The 27,150-nt window shown below is 40.8% G+C and overlaps 1 protein-coding gene across 2 annotated transcripts in view; it reads left to right on the plus strand.

Moving 5' to 3' along the window:
- LOC117357152 (cyclic AMP-responsive element-binding protein 3-like protein 4) overlaps nt 1-27,150 on the plus strand; it is a 183,784-nt gene that overhangs the window by 115,272 nt on the left and 41,362 nt on the right. For both annotated transcript variants that reach the window (XM_033937519.1, XM_033937510.1), the window contains one exon: nt 17,663-17,726. In XM_033937519.1, the coding sequence (XP_033793410.1) occupies nt 17,663-17,726 (64 nt within the window). The remainder of the gene's footprint in view (nt 1-17,662; nt 17,727-27,150) is intronic.

Here is a 27,150-nt window from a genome sequence, read left to right on the forward strand (position 1 = left end):
AAATTTCGTCTGATAAATTATCTTGAAAATATTCATTAATTTTTAATTTTAATTCATCTAAAAATTTTGTATCAACAAGCAATGTGTTATCAAATCTCCAAATAAGTCTACTATACTCTTGCTGATCTATTTGAAGCTCAGTCCATACACCCCCATGATCAGATATAATAATTGGGTCTATAGAAGCTCTTAACACTTGTTGAACTAAATGAGTTGAAACAAAAATATAATCAATTCTAGAAAAAGACTTATGAACTTGTGAACAAAAGGAAAATTCCCGATCATTAAAATGAAGAATACGCCATATATCTTTTAAATCACATGAATTGTCTAACCCTAATGATTTTATATCTCTACAAGGTTTTTTATCTAATAATGGATCCATAACAGCGTTAAAATCTCCAGCCACAACCAATTTGGAAGCAGCCAGTAGGAGTAACAATCTCTGTACTATCTTAAAGAATTCATTTTGATTCGAATTAGGGGCGTACAAATTAAACAAAACCAGGGTATTATTTCCCATTCTCATCTCTACATGGACCCATCTTCCCTTTGGATCTGAACCTACCATTTTAAAATTAGCAGTACATTTCTTATTAATAAGAATAGCTACTCCTGCCTTTTTCCCATCAGCAGGAGCAAAAAAACAATGTTTCACCCAATTCTTTTCCAATTTTTTTGATTCTATTATAGACAAGTGAGTCTCTTGGATGTAATAAATATCCGCATTCTGCTTTTTTAAGAATGCTAATATTTTATTCCTTTTAACCCGATGGTTGAGTCCATTCACATTTAAAGAAAAAATTTTAAAGTTACTCATAACCTATTTTATAAGAATAATCTAACAAAAATAAGTAAATCAAATATGCATCATTTTCCAAAATTCTAATTTTTTAGATGGGAAACCTTATACCTGTAACCTCAACCTCCCTATCCCACCCCCCACCCTTATTCATCATTGAGAACTTGAAAACGCACATTTGATGGTAAGTTCTGAGATGTACCCCACAAGCTTAAACATTGCAAATAATTATATCAATATAATAAGCCAAAAAAGAATTGAGTGCATATATCATTCATTAATCAGCGATTATTACATATTCTTAAACAAGAAATAAAAAAATAATTATACTACATCTCATACATTTTAATTTCATTCAAATGAGATGACATTCCACTTTATTGCCCACGTTTCCAGCTGGTTCAGATCTTTCTGAAGGGACTGCGAGGACCTCCAGAAAGATCTGAACCAGCTGGAAACGTGGGCAATAAAGTGGCAAATGAACTTTAACATAAACAAATGCAAGGTGATGCATTTAGGAAAGAAAAACAAGGAACATGAGTACAGGATGTTAGGGGTGAAGTTAGCAAAATGCGAACAGGAAAGGGACTTGGGGGTACTGATTGACAATACCCTAAAACCATCGGCACAATGTGCGGCGACGGCGAAGAAAGCGAGCAGGATATTGGGCATAATTAAGAAGGGGATTACGAGTAGATCGGAAGATGTCATAATGCTACTTTATAGAACAATGGTCAGACCGCACTTGGAGTACTGTGTCCAATACTGGTCTCCATATCTTATAAAGGATATAATTCTGCTGGAGAAAGTGCAGAGGCGAGCCACGAAACTTATCAAAGGAATGGAACATTTGACCTACAAAGATCGACTCAGGAGGCTGGGACTGTTTACCCTTGAGAAGAGAAGACTGAGAGGGGATTTGATAGAGACCTTTAAAATATTAAAAGGATTTGATAAAATAGACCAGGAAGCACCATTGCTGAAATATTCAGAGGTGACACGGACAAGAGGTCATAGCCTGAAACTGAGTGGCAGCAGGTTTAGGACAAACGTCGGGAAATTCTGTTTCACACAGCGTGTGGTGGGTGCTTGGAATGCGCTCCCGGAAGAGGTTGTGGAGGAGACTATTGTGCTGGGATTCAAGAGAAAGTTGGATAAACACCTTCTTGCACATCATATTGAGGGATACGGTAAATCCGGGTCTCCAAAAAGGAGTACCTAAATGGGCCACCGCGTGTGCGGATCACCGGACTAGATGGACCTCGGTCTGATCCGGTGAGGGCGTTTCTTATATTCTTATGACATATATATATTAGATTATTAAAGACTCATCTCTCAAATTAACTCTTCTTAAAACTGCAAAGATAAGTTAAATTAATAATAATTTCTTTTGAAATAAGGAAACCTATTTCTCTCAATTCATTTCCTCCCTAATATAATATCATCTTTTGCATCTTATTTTAATTAACTAATATGTGTTATTTTCTTTTAAACTCTTACCACAAAATGATATCATCTTCCCATCCATAACATAGATTCCTCAATATAATGAACAGAATAATTATATAATACACATCTCTCAAAAAACAAATATGTTATCAGAATTCTCATCTAACTCTTCATAAAATGCTGTCCAAAGAACAAACACGCAGTGTTCTTAATATATTTCAAATTCTAATGCACTTGTAATACTTTCTTGTTTTCTGTGACCCGGAAATAAAGAAGCAATCCTTGGACTAAACCATTATCTCATATAAACCCTAATGAGACTATAAACTAAAAATAAAACAAAAGAAAGCAAAGCAGCAAATGATACTAAAACAACTAAACACTTTCCATATCATTGTATTTTCCCCCACTTTTTCATCTCAAAAACTGAGAGATACTCAGAACATTCCCTGTTTGTTGCTGTAGTTCCATCATATTTTTCACCGATCACTTGGGCTCTTCCAAGCACTGCTGCAACATAGCATTATGAAGACGGATTGCCAGGAACCATTCTCCAAGTAAGAAGCACAATGTAAAGTTTTTCTTTGTAGATTCCTAAGAATTTTCCTATATGCCCCTAAATAAATCCTCAGCGTTTTTATTAAAAACATGGCACACTCATACCATATAGCGCATTTAGAACAAGATGATATAAAAGAATCTGCACAGAAAGAAATTCTCTAATTTACATATCTTCCTCCATCTTCTTTCCAAGTAATCCAAATAGAATGTTAACTAATATTACTGCGTGTTTGAGGACAGTTAATTCAGTTGAATTCAAAAAGGATTCCATTTCTCCAAACATAAAATATAAACATATCTTAACTTTATCTTTTTACTTCCTTTTTTCTTCTTTTCTTTTCAATCCTTCAAATAAAAAAGTACAAGTCCATCGGAACTTTTTATCTTCATCTTATGATATCATCAAATGCTCACAATCATCTAAAAAGTCTTTCAATTTGTCAGGACAATCAAAATTTATGGTTTTAGTGGCATAGGTTACCCTCATTATAGCAGGGTATAATAAGCCAAACTTAGCTCCTAATTGCCTCATTTGTGGCCGTAAATCCAACATTTTTTTCTTCTTATCAGCAGTGGCCTTAGCAAAATCCGGAACTATGTGAATTTTTGCGTCCTGACATTTTAAGTTCTTATTTTCCTTTGCAAGCTTTATGATTTCCATCACCTGTTGGTGCCTTAACAGCTTAAAAATCAAAGGACGTGGTCTTGCCAACTCTTCTAACAGGAATCCTGTGAGCTCTTTCAAACTCTAAAGGAAATTTTAATTTGAGTGGTAAAATCTTAGGAAGAAACTGTTAAAGAAAGGTGATGGCATCATTATTTTCAACACCTTCAGGGAGACCAATAATTCTCAAATTATTCCGTTTTTCCCTGTTAATAATATCTTCCATTTCTTTAGAGAGAAATTCCACTTTTTCTTTATACATTTTACATTTCTTTAACTCAGCTTCATTTGCTGACATTCTTTTTTCCATCTGGTCCGCTTTTAGTTCAAATCTTTCCATTCTCGCTGTGACTTTTCATTTCTTCTTTCACCTCCTTCAGATTTTTAGCGTTGTCCGAAACTATCTCAGTTATTAGTTTCAGTTGAGCAGAAATGTCACCATTATCCTCTTTTGGCAACGGCACTTTCGCAGGATCCAGCTTTGATCTTTTAGCACTTCCACCACTTGTGCTAGCTCCTTCGTTGTTCATCTGTTTATTTGTAGCCATAACCAGACTTGAAATCACTAAAATAAAACTAAATTAGTGACTTATTATTTCCTTCAGAAAGCTTGTGATATCAGAGCTCACTCAGCACTCAACCATCCAGCTGCGCTTCTAAGCCACGCCCCCCCATTACAGGTTTTCTAACATGACACATGCCCAGAATTTAGCTTTACACTCTCTACATAATGATACTAACCTTATGATTAAACCTGCTGATAAAGGTGGTGCGGTGGTGGTTCAAACTAAAACTCAATATGATGTTCAGATTCAGATCCAAGCCCATATTTCTAACATCTTGTGGTATACCAAATTAGAGACTGATCCTTCTCCTGTATTGTAATTAGCCATTTCTCAGGTTGTGCAGACAGCACATACAAATAATATAATCACCAAAGGGGAGGCCAGGTATCTTACTCAAAAGCCCAGTCAGACTCCTGTACACCTTGCCGAAAATACATAAGACCCTGACTAATCCCCCGGGATGTCCTATTGTGTCGCTCCGTGGGACCATTTTGGAACCTTTGTCCAAAATGTGGACCATTTTTTGAAACCTGAAGTTGCTAAGGCCAAGTCATTTGTTCTTGATACTACTTATTTTTTTAACAAGACCAGGTCAGTGGAGGTCCAACCTTCTGACTTTTTGATTACCTTGGATCTTGAGGCTTTGTACAGCAACATCCCTCAAGAAGAAGCTCTGAGGATTGTGGATACCATTCTATCTATACTCCCCAATGACTCTAGGATTTCCAAATCATTTTTGATTGAACTTGCTGCTCTAGTCCTGCAGAAAAACTTATTTGAGTTCAAGGTGACTTTTTTCTTCAAACTCTTGGGGTTGCCATGGCTAATCTTTATGTAACAGCTTTTGAAGAAAAGTTTTTATATGTATCCACGGGTGGCCTCTGTCTCTTTATGGTTGCGTTATATTGATAAGTTTCTGGGATACAATCGTAGTGACTAATAAATATATATTAAATACGTATTGTAGAATATAGTTACTGGCAGGGACTCATTCAGGCCACATACTCAAAAGTAGTTGACGTAACATAAACTGTGTGCAAAATGATAATAATAGTGTTGAATCGGAGAAAAATAAACCTCAATTGTGAGAGGTTGGGACTACACAAGTACCCAGCCCTCAACACATCATCACGGGTTTATAAAAAAACTCCGCATACATAGAAATAAGTAGGGTTTCCATTCATACCAAGTCACATTTTTTTCAGAACTTTTTTGTGTGATAACAACCCTAAACACCCAATTTCATATATTATACATGTCAACAATTAGTGACCAGAACCCCAAGCTTGACTATATTAATAATGAAGGCTACAGCTCAATTTCAATTATGTAAGTCGTTTCGGAGGCATGGAGCACAAAAATCACAATTACGGAAGAAATACACTCATCTGAAAGTGTGAAATTTCAACAGAGGCTTTCAACTCCTCGTCCCGACAGAAAAGGCTTTCTGTTTCGCCAAAAAACAGGCTACATCAGGGGATATATGCCATCTTCGAATGTCTCCTTGCTTCTTACAATCCGATGGAAATGAAGCCGGCTCCTCTCAAAATGGAGTTAGAGAGGAGCCGGCTTCATTTCCATCGGATTGTAAGAAGCAAGGAGACATTCGAAGATGGCATATATCCCCTGATGTAGCCTGTTTTTTGGCGAAACAGAAAGCCTTTTCTGTCGGGACGAGGAGTTGAAAGCCTCTGTTGAAATTTCACACTTTCAGATGAGTGTATTTCTTCCGTAATTGTGATTTTTGTGCTCCATGCCTCCGAAACGACTTACATAATTGAAATTGAGCTGTAGCCTTCATTATTAATATAGTCAAGCTTGGGGTTCTGGTCACTAATTGTTGACATGTATAATATATGAAATTGGGTGTTTAGGGTTGTTATCACACAAAAAAGTTCTGAAAAAAATGTGACTTGGTATGAATGGAAACCCTACTTATTTCTATGTATGCGGAGTTTTTTTATAAACCCGTGATGATGTGTTGAGGGCTGGGTACTTGTGTAGTCCCAACCTCTCACAATTGAGGTTTATTTTTCTCCGATTCAACACTATTATTATCATTTTGCACACAGTTTATGTTACGTCAACTACTTTTGAGTATGTGGCCTGAATGAGTCCCTGCCAGTAACTATATTCTACAGTGCGTTATATTGATGACATCTTTTTAATTGGTCTGATTCTTTGCAAAATTTTTATGACTTCCTGAATTGGCTCAATGCTTTGGACATGCATTTGAAATTTTCAGCAGTGGGTGATAGTCAAAAAGTCACCTATTTGGACACTGTGGGCACCAAGTCGGCCCAAAAATTGTCCACTTCGGTCTATAGGAAATCTACTGACCGTAATACTTACCTCCACTACTTTAGCTGTCATCCTAGATTGAAGCAGTCCTTACCTATCAGTCAATTCTTGAGAATCCGGCAGATTTGTTCTACTACCGCCGAGTTTAAGACTCAAGCCAAGTTGTTAATGCACCACTTTAAGGACAGGGGCTACTCTGACTGGGTTATTAAACGTGCTTATCATAGAGCCCGGTATGCTAACCCTGAGTTATTATTGCATCCTTATAACATTGCTACTTTTGATTGTCAAGTGTGTGTCAAGAATTCTTCAATTAAAAAGTCACTAGCTTACGATACTCCTTCCCACCTGCAGTCTCCTACAACTCCCTGGTGCTCACTGACCCCAACCCTACTCTATTGGCCTCTAGCGCTTTCCCAGCCGACAGACTCTGGGCTGCCTTTGACCAAGTATCCGATTCCCTCATCCTCAAACTCTGTCTCAAAATGAAATCCTGCAATTGTTCTTTAGACCCTTTCCCCTCCTACCTCTACGAGGAAATACCCACTCAAGCCATTTCTTCCATTACCAAACTCCTAAACTCCGCTCTACATTCGGGCCTTTTCTCCCCAGAAATGGGCCATATCGCCTTAACCCCGTTATTGAAAAAACCCGACCTCGACCCTTCCACTCCATCCAGCTATCGCCCAATAGCAAATATCCCTCTCCTAACCAAGATGCTTGAGTCCATCATATCGACCCAACTCTCATCCTACCTAGAGAAATTCTCCTACCCTACCAATATGGCTTTCGCCCCAATTTCAGCACCGAATCCCTTTTGACCTCCCTAATTTCCAAGGTCCAACAACTTCACTCCCGCAACAAGTTCGCCGTCCTCCTGCAATTTGACCTTTCTGCCGCTTTCGACGTTGTTCACTACGACATTCTTCTTTACCAACTCTCTGAGATTGGCATCACCTCTACAGTCCTTGAATGGTTCTCAAAATTCCTTCGTTCTCGTTCCTACATTGTCAACATGAAGGCACCTCATCCTCACCCTGGATACCAATCTGTGGAGTCCCGCAAGGTTCACCTCTATCTCCTATCCTTTTAAAAAATAAATGTCCTCTCTAAAACTCCTCCAGCTATCCCCCCTTGAAACAATTTACACCTATACTGACGACATCCTTGTCCTTCTCGAGACCGACTCGAACCTCACTGATCTCTCAGAGAACATATCCTCCTGTATCTCGAACCTGCAATCTTGGGCCCACACCGTCCAAATGAAATTGAATGAATCTAAGACAAAACTTCTTTGGCTTGGCCCAAAATTAGTTCAGCTACCCACCTCAATCCCACTGTCCTCCGGCTCCACTCTGCAGCTCGAATTCTCCAGCAAGGTCCTGGGCGTCATCATTGATTCTACACTGTCCTTCAACGACCACCTCAATTCCCTGGTAAAAAAAATGCTATTTCAGCCTTCACATGCTGAGGATAGTAAGATCCTGTTTCCATCAAAAACATTTTGCCATTCTCGTCCAATCCATCATCATCTCCAGACTGGACTATTGCAATTCCATCTTCATATGCCTAACGAAGAAAAACCTCCACAGACTCCAACGGATTCAAAATGCCGCGGCCAAGCTTATCTTTGCAAAAAGTAAATTCAATCACGTCTCACCACTCCTTTTCAAGCTTCACTGGCTTCCGATAATTACCAGAGTCCACTTCAAATGCATCTGCCTAACTTTCAAGATCCTCCACGGCATCCTTCCTCCATTAATCCCACTGTCCTGGAATTCCTCGAATCTTAGTACCACCAGACCCACCCAAAAATCGAAACTATCCTTCCCCTCATTAAAAGGCATTTCCCACCCAGGAAAACTGGGGACTTCCCTCCTCTTCAGATTCACCAAGCTCTGGAATAACCTTACCTCCCCTCTTCGGAACCTGAGTGCTCTCCAACCCTTCCGTAAACATCTGGCTTTTCTCAAAAATTTAATCACTCCCTCCTCATCTGACATCCTAGCTCTCTAACATTCTTCTTTCCTCCGATCTTCATCTAACCCTTTCCCTGGAGTTCCTTTCTCATTACAATCCCTGTAAACCGTGCCGAGCTCTATGACCATGGAGATGGCGCGGTATACAAACCTAAGGTTTAGTTTAGTTTTAGTTTAGTTTAGTTTCTTTTTCTGACCAAGCTCAAACAGTGGCCAGTATCATTCGAAAACATTGGCACATCTTAGGCATTCATGACAGTTTTAGAGATTTGCCTAGAATTACTTACTCTCGCCCTAAAAACCTTGGCAATTTATTGAGCCGATCATATGTCAACAATCCCCAGATGCAGGGTAGTCACAAGCCCTGTGGTCTTTGCAATGTGTGTCCTAATTCCCTGACCATCTCTACATGACATCATTCTGTTTCTCAGCGCCAGTATAAGCTGAGACAACATACTACTTGCCTGTCGCAGTGGGTGGTTTATGTCATCATCTGTCCTTGTGGACTTTTGTATGTGGGACGGACCAACTGTAAAATCAAGATTAGTCTTTTGGAACACAAGAACCAGCTGAACACTTCTACCATCTCTGCTCTGATGGTTTCTTACTGTATGGACAAGGGCCATGTGTTTGCTGACTTGACCTGATTCATAATTGAACAAATTCCTGATGAGTTTAGAAGTGACAAGACTGCCCGCATTCAACTTCGGGAACAGTTTTGGATGTTTGAACTTGATACAGTCCACCCGCAGGGTCTAAATGAATCTATGGAGTGGAACACTATTCTGTAGCCGATTGGCTTTTTTGTCATCTTTATCTGATTGGCTGTTTTTTCATGACGTATGTACTCTGTTCAGTTCTTAAGTGCTATTTGCTTGCAGCTCAGTTGGCTCAACCCTCTCTCCATGCTGGCTTGTTTGCTTCACTCGCCGCTTATGACTGAATGAGTGCTGTCCGTTCAAAGTCACAGGTTCCTGAGGAAGGGACCTAGAGTCTCCGAAACCGGGCTGGTAAAACCTGAACCTGAACCTAACCTGATTGGGCAGTGGGCTGTTTTGCCCTGCCACTGTTTTCATCTTCGGACTATGTCTGCAAGCTAAGTTTTTTTCATTTGACCTTGGGAGTCAGCTGGGGGACCTTCAAAGTATTTTTCTCTGTGATTTATTATTATCACTGCTTCGTTGTTCACCTTATTTTTTGATTTGGTTGGTGGGTGCACACAGGAGGGACTCGATGATGGTGTGTAGGTGGAGGTTATTAGACCTTCACCTTAGTATGTGAGTGTTGGAGATTGTTCTCCTTTCGCTGTGCCTTCACACTGAGATTCCCTCTTTCAATTATATTATATTATATGATTGGTAGTCCAGTGCTTGAGACAGAGTGAGTTACTTTGAAGGTCTATTAGACCTTGTTTTTGCTGCTGTTTGTGGTATTTACAGTATATACATGGATGATATCCAAATATTGTGTGCAACAGACCATTCTGACTGTTTTTGCCACCATATCTTCTGGACTTTGAGCCCTTAAAATGAAACTTAGGGCTCCTTTTATGAAGATGCGTTAGGGCCTTAACGCACGGAATAGCGCGCACTAAAAAAGCTAGCGCACCTTCATAAAAGGAGCCCTTAATGCCGAGAAAAAAAGTTGTGCTATCATCCAGATCCCCTGACATCTCGCTTCCAATTCCAGTGATATCAAATGTGAATTCACATGGTTTCATCTATAAAATTATTAGTTATCTTCATGCTATTAAACACACATCTCTTCTATAGTATAATACTGTTGTTTTTTAACGGAAACAAATTCATCCCATTAGATCAGTTCTTGACTAAACTCCCTTCAGAAAACAATTCATGTTTTTGACCTAGACTCAGAGCATTATAAAAATTTGGATGACCATTTTCCTTGTTTCAGATAGAGAGACATTAAAAAACTTACAAATGACCAAAATATGGTGGTAAATTTGATTGAGTCACTGAAAATCGAAACACAGCTATGCAGATGACTAGAAAGGAGATGGCGAAAAAGCAAAACACCAGAACACAGAACACTATGGAGAGCGGCAATAAACAAATATAAGTTCAACATAACTGAAGCAAAGAAAAACTACTATGCCAGCAAAATCGGAACTGAAACTATCGACGACAAAAAATTATTTCTTCTGGTGTGACAACAAGACTCCACAGAGCACTGCCACAAACCTTCAGCCCAAGAACTTGCTGATTTCTTCCTCAATAAAATCCAAAATGTCCAATCAGAAGTAACCAAAAGGACCATCACCCAAACCCCCCCCCCCCCCTAGAACCCAGTAATGCAAATCTGGACCTCCTTCATCACCCTCACTATATCTGACACAAACTAATATCTAAACTATCCATCTACAATAGCCCCTTGGACAACTGCTCCTCCTATCGCCTCACATCTGCACCTGAAGGAATCAACTGGATTACAACTCTTCTAAATAATTCCCTACTTCAAGGCCACCTACCAGAAGAAATGGGAAAAATAACACTCACCCCTATACCTAAATCATCAAATGCGGATCTCTCTTCTCCTTCAAACTACAGGCCCATTGCAGGAATGCCCATCCTCACCAAACTCCTTGAAACCCACGTAAGCAAACAACTTACTGCATACATCAAGCAACACTCTTGTCTCCACCAGACCCAAATTCAGATTCAGACAACATCACAGTACAGAACTCTGATAACTAAAATAAAACTACTAAGCATGGCCGGCAGGTAATATTGCTTCAATTCAATATATCTGCAGCTTTTGATTCTGTCGATCACCATCTTCTCCTAACAAAACTTTCCGAGATAGCGGTGACAGCACCATTCTAAACTTGTTCACTGGCTTCGTTCAGAACAGGTAATACATAGTCAAAAAGGATGGGGACTTCTCCAACAGCTTTCTATGGAGTCCCGCAGAGATCCCCGCTCTCTCCCATTCTATTCAACCTGTTTATGAGCTCACTAGGAGACATCAAATTTGACAATGAAAGCATAATGTCACATGCCGATGACATCCTTCTTCTCATCCCTGCAACAGACAACCAAACTGACTATCCAAAAAATCTCAATTATCATAGACAAAATCCAATTCTGGGCAACTATCCACAAACTGAAGCTAAATACCTCAAAAAACAAAGTTCTCTACTTTCACACCGCTCAACAAACAGCTCTGACAAGCATAATTTTCCATTCTAGTAACATCCTAACAATAGAAAAAACCTCCAAAGGGCGGAGCCTGCTGGTTATGGAGAGCGAACGCACGGGGTAGGAGCTCCTCCAGGCCGGCACCTAATTAACGAGATTACCAACGTTATTCCTCACCTAATTCGCTCCTGGCTGATGGCTCTATCCTTTCCACATGCCACCGACAAAATCTGATAAAGCCGATTCCGCTGCGACTCAGCCAAGTGGCAAACGGCCCAAGACTGATATCCACTCACCCGACAACATGGCGGCGAAACATGAGGACTCTCAAATCGACACGCTCATCAAAGAAATGCGATCCTTTAAACGTATTATGCAGGAGCAGGTTGACGCCACTAAATTAGTGAGGGCAGAGATCGAGGCTCTTAATGATCAATTTGTAGATGCCAGACATCGTCTGGATGCCCTGGAGGAAACAACCCAAATGCTCTCCACTAAATGCTCCCTGATTGAGAAGCATGACAAACAAATATTGGCACTGCAACGAGACTTGGAGGACTTATCGAACCGAGGTAGGCGCAGTAATATACGTCTCATAGGAATTCCTGAATCAGCGGAGGGTTCTGATATAATATCCTTCCTGTCAGATTTCTTACCTAAAACTCTCGGCCTCCCTGCTGGAATTTGAGCGGGCGCATCGGGTTCCCTCACACCTCTCCACGTAGTCTGCTAAACCTAGGCCTATAGTGGCGAAACTGCAGCTCATCAATGCGTCAAAATCCCATCCACAACTTCTCTATCAGGGTAAAAACTTTTTCATCGTACCTGATCTCGCCAAAACCACCGCACTCAAAAGAAAAGAATTCCTCTCATATCGCCAACAACTGAAGGATCTTGGGGCCAAATATGGTCTCATGTACCCGGCCAGAATGAAGGTGACATACAAAAATCACACCACTTCTTACCTAGAACCAGCGGACCTAAAAGCCTTTCTAGAGGCTATTCATAATGACATGACCTGAACTGTTGAAAAGTGGTCACTGTGATTAACTTGATATCTTTATGTTTATGATATAATGGAATGACAATAGGTAATTTTTCATATTGGCCTGGAGCGGTTTCAGTGCTCCGTGTGTTTACTCACTGTTACACTGGTTCTCCCACATATTGTTGTTTATCTTGTCCACATGTGCATGCTTCATTTCTTAGCAATGCCTTGTGTGTGCTACGCTGTTTCTTATCTCTTTCATACTTTTTTTTCCCTTTTTCTTTGTTCCATAGTCCTGCTATGCTATGATATGCTTCTAATTCTGCTTGCTTCTGCTGGTATGGAGCTGTGCCTGATTCAGTTAGAAATTAATATGTCCTCCTATGGCTGATCTCCATATAGTATCCTTTAATGTCAATGGGCTTAATCATCCCATAAAAAGAAAAAAGATTGCTAATTATTTATCCACCAAGCATCCAGATGTCATATTTCTTCAAGAGACACACCTTCCCTCTGGACCCGCTCTTAAATTACTTATACAGGGTTATTCCTCTCATATTTTCTCTCCTGCGCCTAATAAAAAACAGAATGGAGTTTCTATTCTCTTTAAAAATGGCATTCCCCTTATCACAGAAGATGGATACAGAGGGCAGGTGGTGCTTGGCTCACATTGCGTTGCATTCAGTAGAATATGTATTTTTGAATTTATATGCTCCAGTTTCAGACCATCCGGAATTTTTTAGAAATATTCAATCTGTACTTCTTGAATTTTCTACCAAATCCTTAATTATTGGTGGAGATTTCAATCAAATACAAGATTTGGTTCTAGATAGATCCTCCTCATGCAAACCTTCTCAATCCAAGACTTATACAGAAATTCATAATCTCATAAATAACTTCTCCCTCCTTGATCCTTGGAGACTATTTAACCCCAAGGGCAAATAATTCACACATTTTTCTCCACCGCATAATACCTATACAAGAATTGATTACTTTCTTATCTCCTCACATCTCACTCAATTCCTGTCTAACACTTCTATTCAATCTATCAGTCTCACTGACCACGCGCTGGTCTCTATGTCCCTCCTTATCTCTCCTTCATCAACATCACATCCCTAATGGAGATTTCATAATCATCTCTTTCTGGATGATGACATAATGGAGAAAATTAGATTATTCACAATAGAATTCTTTGATATTAATACAAAAGATCCAGAGGTGTGTCCGTCCATTATATGGGAAGCATATAAGGCTACATTACGGGGAAAACTGATTAAGTTGTCTGCCTGGAAAAAGAAAATCACTCAACAGAAAGAAAGAGATCTAGAATCCTCCATTAAACAACTAGAACTTCAACATATCCATGACCCTTCCACATTTCATCAACTACTGCGACTCAAATATGAATATAACTCCCTGACCTCCTATAAAGCTAGACAAGATTTATTCATACTTGCCTCGGGCCATTATATAGGTGACAATACTGTAGGAAAACCATTAGCTAATTATCTCAAAACTAAATCCAAAAGATTCTCTATTTCATCTATCTATAATTCCTCGGGTCAACTCCTCTCCTCCACAGAGTCTATTAAGTCTCAATTCGAACTTTTCTATTCTAATTTATACACTTCTGAACTCCCTACACCAGAACCCAATTATGACTCCTTCTTAAGAGACTTGCAGCACCCCCAATTGACAATAGCCGCAAAAAATTCACTAGAGGATCCCATCACAATAAAGGAAATCATATCTGCAATTTCGTCCATGGCAAAAAATAAAGCCCCTGGACCTGATGGAATTACAAATGAATTTTACAAAAAGTTCAATGCCATCCTTGCCCCGCATCTCCTAAATTATTATAATTTCATTCATGATTCCCCTCATAAACAGTTTAACTTTGCAGAAGCTACCATTGTAGTATTTCCGAAACCGGATAGAGATCCCACTATGGTAAAAAATTACCGCCCCATTTCTTTATTAAATTTAGATTATAAAATTTTGGCTAAAATTCTTTCTACTAGACTAAACAATGTTATTTCCAGATTGATTCACCCCGATCAAATTGGTTTTATTAAGATTCGATACATTGGAGACAATATGAGACTCTTTCATCACACTAATGCTTATGCTAAATCAATTTCGGAACCAATAATAGGATTGGCCATCGATGCTGAGAAAGCTTTCGATCGAGTAGAGTGGCCCTTCCTGCTAAGGGTTCTACGATGGTACAATTTTGGAGATTACTTTATTGATTGGATTAAAACATTATACTGGAGTCCTACATCATGCATCTTGATCAATAATACACTTTCAAATAAAATTTCCTTACATCGAGGATCCCGACAGGGATGTCCTCTTTCTCCATTACTATTTAATCTCGCCTTAGAACCTCTTCTTTCCGCTATTCGTCAAGCTGATGGTATTGCGGGTATTCCAGTTGCCCAACGTCAAATTAAGCTTGCTGCATACGCGGATGATGTTCTCCTCTTTATTCAAAATCCCACACTCTCTCTCCCCATACTTATCACACTTATCTAAGACTTCTCATATCTATCGGGCTATCTAGTTAATTGGGAGAAATCTGTGGTTTTCCCCTTGAATGATTATATCTTCCAGGCAGACATCTCACATTTCCCATTTCTTTGGGTGGACGCTCCTGTCAAATACTTGGGTATATTGATCCATAAAGACTCCGCCCATGTTATGGAAACAAATCTATCAAAAATTAAAATGCTTGTTCAAAAAACCTTATCCAACTGGTCCCCCTTATTCTTATCCTGGTGGGGCCGTTTAGCCTCAATAAAAATGAATCTGATGCCAAGAATAGTATATATTTTATCCATGCTACCTTTTCTTTGTAAACAATCTTTCTTTTCTTGGATTGATAAAAAACTCTCTAACTTTTTATGGAATAACAAACAACCTCGCATAGCTTTGGCTAAATTGCGTGCCTCCAAGGTTAATGGAGGTTTAAATCTTCCTGACTTCTATTTTTATTACTTAGCTTCCTTGGCTAAATACGGAGCCTATTGGCCCCACACTCACTCATCTCTAGATACATCACCTTGGCTGGAACTGGAAAGACATATTTGTCATCCTTACCCTATATCCTCCTTTTGCACTATGGCACTTCCTCTACACTTGAGAAAGTATGGTCTCTTGAATGCAACGCAGCGAGCCCTTAGACATCTGGATTCCTTGGCAGACTCTTCATTATATAATAATATTAAAATGTCTATTTGGAATAATCCGAAATTGAAATGTAACAATAAGATGTTCTTCTGGAAAAGATGGCAGAAAGCTGGTCTTTGGTCAGTGGACCAGTTGGTTAACGACAACAAACTTATCTCTTTCACTTCTTTTTGTGAACAATTTCCCACCCTAGCGAATTATCATTCTCAATGGGTGACACTGACCTCAAGTATATCAGCTGTGCTACCATCCCTATCACCAACCTCATCCACTGCTTCTTTTCTCTCTTGGAGTGAATTAGTTCTTTCTCAAGGCAAAGCTATATCCGTGTTTTATAAAATTATGAGAGATCACAAATATACTTTTTCACCACAGGACATGTCTCATTGGCAACAGTTGTTATCTTCTTCATTCTCTGATATTAAATGGAACACCTATTGGACTAAAACTAACCGTCCATTGATGTCATCAAGAATATCTCAATCTATGTACTTTGTTATGTGGCAAGCCTTATGGACACCTTACAGAATGTGGAAAGCTAAACTGAGATCGGATCCTTCTTGTTGGCACTGTCAGAGCTCGGATGGATCCTTGAGCCACATGTTATTTCTATGTGCACAAATACGTCCCTTTTGGTCTAGTGTCTGGAAAACTATCAAACGTATTACCTCTAGTCACTCTGACATCTCACTTGGTATTATTATGCTTCGCTCTCAACACCCTTGTTTTACCAATACGGATTGTCCTCCAAAATTGATTGACGCCATGTTTGTCATTGCCCTTATGCATATTCTTAGAAATTAGAAATCAGCCTCTCATTTAGATTATACTTTATGGTGGAACTCCTTGTGTTTGTATAATAAGCATGAACAATATATAACTGAAAAACGATATATTTCTACTTTGCCATACAACAAATTTATTTCACCTTGGAAATTTCTTGATAGGTTCCATACAGTTGCTTCTGAAACCATATCATAGCTCCTCTACTTTCCTATTTTCCTTTTTTTTTTTTTCCCCTGCTCCTTATTTCATTCTATTTGCTTTCCTTCTCTTTAATCCGTTCTTTATGGGAATCTAAGATCCTCATTATATTGTGTCTGTTCAGATATATCCTGCATTGTTATATTTTGATATAATGGATTTGTTTTGTTTCCTTATGTCAACCTAAAAATAATTCAATAAAAAGTTTGAACTAAAAAAAAAAAAAAGAAAAAAACCTCCAAACTCCTAGGTTGCATCCTAGACTCCACACTAACCATGGGTCCTCAAATATCCCACCTCCGGAAAAAATCCCTCTTCGCCATAAGACAGTTAAGACTCATCAGACCATACTTTTAACAACACCATTTCGCCCTCATCGTACAGATGATGATTCTACCCCAACTGGATTACTGCAACTCAGCCTACTGTATTTTTCATTCCATAAGATGCATTTTCTCCATCCCTAAAAAGGGGGTGGAAATAAGGGTGCGTCTTATGGAGCGAATACCCAAACCCCTCACGTTACCTTTTTGTAAATTCTGAGGCCCTCCCTCACTGGACGTGGCTGCCTGGAGCAGACATTGGAAGATATGTAAGCATAGTTTGAAGGACCTGAAATGGAGAATATTAGATAAGATCACTGTGGGGTGGGAGGGAGGGAACATTGAGCGCACTTTAAATTTGCGGGAGTTGCGCTGGATGTTCCAACTTCAAACTATGGCTCCATCCGGGTTAAATGAAGCTTCGGATTGGATGGCCCAAGTGGATTGTTGAGGTTGATAAATAGGGGCTTTTGTGGTGAATTTTTTCTGGCTCGTCTGGGTTGCTAGGATACGGAGGGGGGAGGGACTATATATTTCCCTCAGTGAACGCCGCGGCCATCTTGTTGGATAGCCAGTGGCAGAAAATGTACGGTTAAGGAATAACCTTATCTTTTGGTGAGTGGAAGATTTAGAATGGTTTAATTTTTTAATGTTATTTAGGTGTGTTCACTTATGTATTGTGTGCTGTTTTTCAGTTCCCCCGACCTTGAAAAAGAACTCCGAAACGCGTCGGGAAGGGGAACCGATAAGGATCTTAAGTTAAGTGATACACTTTTAACTCCTTTTCGATTTATAAGCTATCTAAGCTATAATAAGTTATTTGGATGTAAGAATATATAAGGATGTAAAAAGAAAAGAAAAGAAAAAGAAAGAAAAAATATATTTCTCCATAAAAGATATTTATTACTCTCCATGTAATGGGAATGGTGAATAATTCCAACACCACTGACTTGTTATACACTGAATTCCCATTGGAGTGTATAAGGTATCCTGAGTACAATTATTATTGTGCCTGGAGCACTGACAGCTGATGCAGCTGCCTCCAAGTCCTCTTCCCTTGCGGCAGAGTGGCGCACAAGGTTGCCGGCCTGGTCCCGTGCTGCTTCCCACGAGAATTCTTAATAGGAGAGTTCTCGTGGGAAGCGGCGCAGGAGCAGGCCGGCAGCCTTGTGTGCCACTCTGCCACAAGGGAAGACTCTGAGGAAGCCGCGTCAGCTGTTAGTGCTCCAGGCAGCCACGTCCAGTGGGGGGGAGGGCCTTGGAATTTAAAAAGGTAATGGTAGGGGGGAGGGAGGCCAGGAGCTGCCCTGCCTAATTAAAAATAGGGGCGGAGGCCTGCCTGCCAAATTAAAAATGAGGGTGAGGGGCCTGCCTGCCTGGGGGGGAGCTACCTGGGAGGGGGATAGGCCTGCCTGCCTCATAGGGGGCTACCTGGGAGGAGGGTAGGCCTGAGGAAATTAGAAAGGATATTACTTCCTAACCTATGACTATTATGGATTAACAACTGGTTAAAAGATAGAAAACAGAGAAGGGTAAATTGGGTTTCCCAGGAGTCTGGGCTGGGACCACTGCTTTTTAACATGTTTATCAATGATCTGGAGATGGGAATTACTAGTGAGATAAATTTGCTGATGACTCAAAGTTGTTAAATTGCAAGAAGAATGTGAAAAATTGCAAGCAGATCTTGCGAAGACTGTGCATCAAAATGACAGCTGACATTTAGTGTTAGCAAATGCAAAGTGATGCATATGGGAAAGAGGAACCCAAATAGCTATGTGGTGCAGGGTTCCATGTTAGGAATCGCTGTCCAAGAAAAGAGTCTAGGATACATTGAAACCCTCAGCTCTGTGTGGTGGTGAGCATAATGAGCCCAAAGTTTAGGGCCGACCAGATACTTTTTGGTACATGCCCTGATGCAGCACTGAGCGAAATGGCGGCTTGCCTTCATTGGCGGGGAACCTCAGAAACGGCAAGGAGCGATTAGAGACTGCAGCACTAAAGATTTGCTTGTGAAATTGGCAAGTGAGATACTGCGTTCAAGCATTTAAAGATAAGTACAGCTTTTTTCCTTACACACATCATTTGAAATTGTTGAGAAGCTCTATGCTAGTGGAAGGAGTATTGTCTCATGCTTTGAGCTTTGAATACATTTGTTAAAGTTTGCAAGGACAACACTACAATAAGGAGTCTTTTTAGCCTGTGAAGTAGCTTCCCTATCTGCATGATAAGTTCTGGAGGCGTGCGGGGATCTGAGGCTCTCCTCTTTAAAGTGTACAATTTAAGCTTGTTTTTTCAAGGCATGGACAGTTGATGAGTTAAACAGCATAACAATTTTTATAAGAGGTATATTTTTACCCTCCTCCATTGAGAATATCGAGAACTATTTACCGTCCTCCATTGAGAATACTGGCCAATTAAACTTACTCTTTGGACTCCTTTTACAAAGGCATGCTAGTGGTTTTAGCATGCGCACTAGCCGCTATCGCCTCCTTTTAAGCAGGCGATAATTTTTCGGCTAGCACACGCTAATCTTTTTTTACGTGCACTAAAAACGCTAGGGCACCTTAGTAAAAGGAGCCCTTTGTTTTCTGTCAACCAGTTCTTATTCCCTAATAGGACATTCCCTTCTATTCCATGACTTTCTAACTTCTTCAGAAGTCTTTTATGAAGTACCATGTTTCCCCGAAAATAAGACACTGTCTTATATTAATTTTGGGCCCAAAAAACACACTAGGATTTATTTTGGGGGAAACACAGTACTTTGTCAATTCCTTTTGAAAATCCAGAACACAAACAATATCGACCAGCTGACCTTTATCCACATGTTTATTCACCCCTTCAAAGAAATGAAATAGATTGGAAAGGCAAGATTTTCCTTGACGAAATCCATGTTGGCTTTCTCTCATTAATCCATTCTTATTTTTATGTTGTGTTATTTTGTTAGCTTCTAACATTTTGCTCGGCACTGACGTCAAACTCACTGGACTATAACTCCCCGGATCATTTCTGGAAACCTTTTAAAAAAATTGACACTATGTTGGCCACTCTTGAGTCTTCTGGTACCATGCTGGATTTTAAAGATAAGTTACTAATTACTAACAAGAGCTCTGCAAGTTCATTTTTCAATTCTGTCATTACTCTGGGATATAAACCATCAGGTCAAGGCAATTTAACACTGTTCAGTTTGTCATATTGTCCCATTACTGTACATCTTCCAGTGTTATGGACTGAAGTTTGTTTCAGTTTCTCTTGCTCATCAGCATTGAGTACTATTTCTGGCACTGGTATCTCCCCCACATCTTCCTCCGCGAAGACTGATGCAAAAATTCATTTAATCTCTCAGCTATGGCCTTGTCTTCCCTGAGAGCCCCTTTTACCCCTCGGTCATCTAGCAGTCCAACTGATTCTCTTCCTGGCTTCTTGCTTTTAATATACCTAAAAAAAGGTTTTACTGTGTGTTTTTGCTTCCAGCGCAATCTTCTTTTCAAGGTCTCTTTGCCTTCCTTATTAGCACCTTGCATTTGACTTGACATTCCTTGTGCTATTTACAATTATTTTCAGTCAGATCCTTCTTTAACTTTCTGAAGGATTCTCTTTTAACTCTAATAGCTTCCTTCACTCGTTAACCATGCCGGCTGCCGTTTGGTCTTCCTTCTTCCTTTATTAATACATGGAATATAATTAGTCTGGGCTTCCAGGATGGTATCCATAATAATAAAACCCTTAGTGCGCATGCACACTTCAAACTCCATGCTGGCGTGCCATGCATGCGCAATAGAAGGAGCCAGTGGCGGCTTCCCCATCGCCCTCCCTCGGCAACGCTGGCTCCTTCTACTGCGCATGCGGAGGCTCGGAGCCAGTGGCGACCACCATGGCAGTGACTACCTCCTCCCATCCTCACTCTGTCTAACACTATTTTTACACAGTTCAAAGGTATCTGTATGTGTGTGTGACTCAAAGGACCAAGGAGAGCATAAAACTAATAACAGGGAAGCAGGCATAACGACGCTCAGCATCCGGACTGTGGTTGGCGGTTGTTCAGGCTGGGGAGGGTAGAAACGACTAGCAGGAGGCAAAAGGAATGATTTAAGGGTAGGTGGGAGAAGGGGGCTGCAGCTGAAGTGTCTCAGCATACAAGAAAGAAAGACACACAGAAAGACAGGGGGCAGGGAGAGAGACGGAAAGACAGACAGACAGCGGGCAGAGAGAGACAGACAGACAGAGGGCCAGGGACAGAGAAAGAAAGAAAGACAGACACAGAAAAATAGGGGGCAGGGAGAGAGTAAAAAATAAAGAAAGACAGTGAGCAGGGAGAGAGAATGAAAGAAAGACAGCAGGCAGGGAGAGAGACAGAAAGAAAGAAAGACAGACAGATGGGGCCAGGGAGAGAGAAAGAAAGAAAGACAGACACAAAGAAAGACGGGTTAGGGAGAGAGTCAGAAAGAAAGACAGTGGGCAGGGAGAGAGAATAAAAGAAAGACAGCGGGTAGGGAGAGACAGAAAGACACACTGACGGGGCCAGGGAGAGAGAAAGAAAGACAGAAAGACAGGGGGCAGAGAGAGAGACAGACAGACAGGGGGCCAGGGAGAGAGACAGAAAGAGACACCCAGAAAGACAGGGGGCATGGAAAGAGACAAAAAGAAAGAAGACAGCGGGTAGGGAGAGAGACAGAAAGACAGACAGAAAGACATGGGGCAGAGAGAGAGACAGAAAGAAAGAAATTCCTAAGTCTACACATCTATTCTAGCACCTATTAATGTAAAGGGCTAAAAAACTAGTTTTTGAATAACATCCATGTCTAATGTATAGTTTTATCCTTTGCAGCTGCACCTCTAAGTTTTTTTTTTACCATTCTCATGTTATCATAGTCTCCTTTTTAAAGTTAAATGCTGTTGGATTGTATTTCCTGTGCAAACTAATTCCAGGGGTTATATCAAATCTGATCATTACCTTCCACACCAATTTATGCGCTCCACTAAGAACTAGATTTAGAATTGCTTCACCTCTTGTTGATTCCTGAACCAGCTGCTCCATAAAACAGGCATTGATTCATCAAGGAATTTTATCTCCCTTGTATGTCCTAATGATACATTTACTCAGTCAATATCAGGGTAGTTGAAATCACCCATTATTACTGTGTTACCCAGTTTGTTAGCCTCCCTAATTTCTAATAACATTTCAGTATCTGTCCTTTCATCCAGGTAGTACACTCCTATCACTATCCTTTTCTCATTTACACATGAATTTCTACCCATAGGGAATTCAAGGTGTGTTTTGGTTCCTATAGAACAGGGGTGTCAAACTCAATCACATTATGGGGCCAAAATCCAAAACACAGGTATGCAGGCAGATTGATAAGCTTAAAAACGATAAATCCCCGGGACCGGATGGCATCCATCCAAGGGTAATCAAGGAACTGAAAGGGTCTATAGCTGAACTGCTTCAACTAATAGCCAATCTGTCAATTAAATCAGGAAGAATTCTGGAAGACTGGAAAGTGGCGAATGTTATGCCGATCTTCAAGAAAGGTTCAAGGGGAGATCCGGGAAACTACAGACTGGCGAGTCTGATCTCGGTACCAGAAAAGATGGTAGAGGAGCTGATAAAGGACCGCATCATTGATCACCTTGACGGACACAATCTGATGAGGACCAGCCAGCACGGCTTCAGCAAAGGAAGATCTTGCTTGACGAACTTGCTGCACTTCTTCGAGGGAGTAAACAGGCAGATAGACAAGGGTGACCCGGTCGATATTGTATATCTGAATTTTGAGAAGGCGTTTCTACAAGGTTCCACATGGATGACTACTTCAAAAAATTGCGAGCCATGGAATCGAGGGTGAAATACTCACGCAAATTAAAAACTGGATGGCAGATAGGAAACAGAGATTGGGGGTAAATGGACAATACTCGGACTGGAAAAGCATCATGAGTGAAGTGCCGTAGGGTTCGGTGCTTGGACCCGTGCTCTTCAACATATTTATAAATGACTTGGAAATTGGTATAACGAGCGAGGTGATTATATTTTCAGATGATATGAAGTTATTCAGAGTAGTGAAGACACAGAAGGATTGCGAAGACCTGGAACGTGACATAAACACGCTCGAGAAATGGGCCACAACATGGCAAATGAGGTTTAACGTGGATAAGTGTAAGGTGATGCATGTCGGTAACAAAAATCTTATACACGAATACAGGATGTCCGGTGCAGTACTCGGAGAGACACCCCAGGAAAGAGACTTGGGAGTATTGGTCGACAAGTCAATGAAGCTGTATGCACAATGCGCAGCAGCGGCGAAAAGGGTGAATAGAATGCTAGGAATGATTAATAAAGGGTCACGGACAGATTGGAGAAGGTTATCATGCTGCTGTACTGGGCCATGGTATGCCCTCACCTGGAATACTGCATCCAGCACTGGTTGCCATATATGAAGAAGGACACAGTACTACTTGAAAGGGTCCAGAGAAGAGCGACTAAAATGGTTAAGGGACTGGACGAGTTGCCGTACAGCGAGAGATTAGAGAAACTGGGCCTCTTCTCCCTTGAAAAGAGGAGATTGAGAGGGGACATGATTGAAACATTCAAGATAATGAAGGGAATAGACTTAGTAGATAAAGACAGGTTGTTCACCCTCTTCAAGGTAGGGAGAATAAGAGGACTCTCTCTAAAGTTGAAAGGGGATAGATTCCGTACAAACGTAAGGAAGTTCTTCTTCACCCAGAGAGTGGTAGAAAACTGAAATGCTCTCCCGGAGGCTATTATAGGGGAAATCACCCTCCAGAGATTCAAGACAGTTAGACAAGTTCCTGCTGAACCAGAACATATGCAGGTAAGTCTATTCTCAGTTAGGGCACTGGTCTTTGACCTAAGGGCCGCCGCGTGAGTGGACTGCTGGGCACGATGGACCACTGGTCTAGAGAGCTGCACGGGAACGGGGATGACGGGAATCCCGCGGGACCCGCGGGGATCCCGCGGGTTCCCCCTTTGGGTCACGGGGATCCCGTGGGGACGCCCCCTAGGGTCGCGGGGATCCCGTGGGGACGCCTCCGAGGGTCGCGGGGTTCCTGCGGGGTTGGATCGCAGCGGGGTTGGTCGAGCCGCGAGGGTAGTCTCCTTCTCCTTACCTGCCCTGTCGCAGCACACATCCGAACGGAAATCTTCCCGATGTCAGCGCTGACGTCGGAGGGAGGGCTTAAGCAAAGCCCTCCCTTCCTCCGACGTCAGCGCTGACATCAGGTTCAAACCCCCTCTGCTCCTTCTCCCATTGCCCCAGGTACATTAGATAGATTGTGAACCCTCCGGGACAGACCAAGAAAATGCTTGAGTACCTGAATAAATTCATGTCAACCGTTCTGAGCCCAAAAATAAAGAAATGAATCAATAATATCTAAGTACAGCCTTTAGCGACTGTGTCTCGGGAGCTCTTGTGAAGATGCAATGCATAGCTTAGGGAGGGAGGAGATGAGGATTTTAGTAGCAGAAGAAAAGAGGAAAACAGGGGAAGAGTAAGAATCGGGGGCCAGGGTTAGTTGAGAAACCACAGGGAGGGGTTCCGAAACTTTGGCAGACATTCTCCGGGAATGTTTAGAAGGAAAGTCTTCAGGATGGTGAAAACTTCCAAATCCTTCTGCTCTTTGCCACTTCACGTTTTCTTGCATCGAGTACAATTTAGTAGTAAGCTGACTTGGACAGGAAAAGAACTCATTTTCACAAATAAAATGTTCTTTGAACATAATATATAAGGTGGTAAAATTTCCGAAACTGATCCCAACTGGAGCCCATTTCAGCAGTGGCTTCTTCAGGACCTCTAAAAGTTCTTCTATCTAAAAAAAAAGCAAAAGAAAGATAAACGTCATGCGTCTCTGCAACTAGATTCTTATCAACCTGTTTTGGTCTCAGCCCCCGACTTAGCCCTACAGGGGATGAAACGTGGTCATGTCAGGCAATTGAGAATTGTCAGTGTTTGTTGCAATAAAACAATACATTTATATATTTTTATGCCAGTCTGCTGGTTATGGTTTTGAGCTGGATCTTATAGATTTTGCAGAGCGCTTGCCTATCTGGTTTTTTGGGACACTAATAATAGGTGATTTCAACTTCTGCAAAAAATAGGGAGGAGGCACGATTTATCACAAATAACACAATTTTTAAAGTGCCCCAATAACAACTTGAAAGTCCTCTCTTGTATCCAACCATTTACAAATATACGTTCAGTTTCATGGGTTAAAAAAAACTCCACTTCTTAGTTTATAAATACTCTCCAACTTATCAAGTGTGTAGGTGAAAACAACAACAATTTTTTGATTTTACAAAAAATATTTGATTATCCATGAGAGAAAAACCTTGCACTCCAAACATTACTTGCAAAACCTGTGCTCCATGCCTCAAATGCTGCCATCCACTTCAACCCAACAGGAATTCCCTATTTTACTGAAAAGCTGCGTTAGAGGTTTTACTCACCGCATCACTTCATATCTCACATATTTCATAGAATGGCGCTGGTATTGTAGGGTCATGAAATGGTTAACTGTTGTTTAAAATATTGCTCTGGTCTACATAGCTGAAGAAAGTGTACAATCTATTGACTTCATCTGCCTAAAATGTATGTCCCTACCTTACCACATTGTAAGCTAAATAGATAAGAGTTTGAGCCATGATGTACCCTGCCCTTCTGTACATATAGCATTTAGACCTGTAAGATTTAGATAAGCAGAGAAATGAGCTAGTTTCCTATAGGACTATAAGTTGTACCCCTGAACCTATCATAAGTGCTGGCTTAGGACCAATAATAATTGTAGAAAGTTATAGAAGTAACAAATGAAAATTGTAGTTTTTGCATATATTAGTTTGCAAAAAGGGCATAAAAGTCCGTGTATTTCCTGTTTCTGACACTCTAGTAGGCAGGCTATTAATTGCACTAGAGTCCGGTATACCGTAATAAATTTCTTGTACTTTCTTCACGCCTCTGACTTTGTGTGTCCAAGTGACCTTTCATTTGGCTTCTGAACAGGGACTTGAAGGTCTCTTGACCACTGGTTACTCGATTGGTCACTTGTTTTTGGTCCTACGGCTGATGTGTCTGCTTAGCCGGCTGCCTTCCTTTTGGGGGGTTGGCAGACCTCAGGACGTTGGACCGCTTCAACTGACTTATCTAGTCTCAGTTTAAAGTACAAGAATCTGTATCAGTTTAATTCTGTCCTGGAGTGGCCACCCATCTGGTAAGTGGGGATTGATCATCCCTATCCTGTCTCTCGTCTCCTGCCTAGTAAGCCATGTGATCTGTCGCTGAAGTTGTGGGGAAGGATTCTAGGAAACTGTTATTTTCTGGTTGAGTAACTGAACTGAAATCTGTTGTGTTTTGTGTGTTTGAGAGTGTCTGAGACGTCCTTGAGGACGAAGCGAGTGTGGACCTGTTAGTACTGCGTTTCCCTAGTCCGGAGACGGGCAGGGCCAGGAATTCAGGGAAGTGTTTTTGTCCTCCATTGCACAATGGGAGGATGTCTGTCTACCTGTGGGGATCCCTTGATATGTTAGCTAATTTTAAAAAAGGAATTTGTCTTTGATTATACTTAACAAATCAACCCTTATTTGTCTGTGCCAGTTAGAATGGCCGATATTTGGTGTAGGCTGGCCCCCTCTGGCTCCCTGGAAGAGGACATTACCTGTCAGGTTTGTATGCATTCGTTTGCTGTCGGTTCCTCTTCCAGTCAGCCAATTTTTGCATTCCGATGGGAAAACCCTTCCACTGGACAAACCTCCTAAGTAACCTGGACTCGTCTATCCCAGGGCTTTAAAATTAGCCCCACTCTATTCAGCACCATCCTTGCTTCAGACCTTGCCAATTTCTTCCCTTCATCTGATTCCTAAGTCCTACAGTATCCCGGGTTCTTTATGAGTTCTGTCTGTCCAAATGTATCAGTGAAGTTTGCACTGTCAGTTGTTTAAAGCAGGAGAGGGGAGTACCCCTCCTCCTCCTTTTGTGATAAGGGCCATGAAGTGTTTAGCACTTCAAATGCAGTTTCTCCTGAAACAGATAAGTGGTTTTGCATTTGAAGTTTTTGGCTATGTTATAAAATGTTTATATGTATTCAGAAATAAATATAAACGAAAAATATGATTTCTGGAAATTATATTCCATGCTAAAAAGAAGTTCTTTGTCCAAATTTAGAAGTTATTTGTCTA

The sequence above is a fragment of the Geotrypetes seraphini genome, chromosome 1, assembly GCF_902459505.1.
Source record: "Geotrypetes seraphini chromosome 1, aGeoSer1.1, whole genome shotgun sequence".
Lineage (NCBI taxonomy): Eukaryota > Metazoa > Chordata > Amphibia > Gymnophiona > Dermophiidae > Geotrypetes > Geotrypetes seraphini.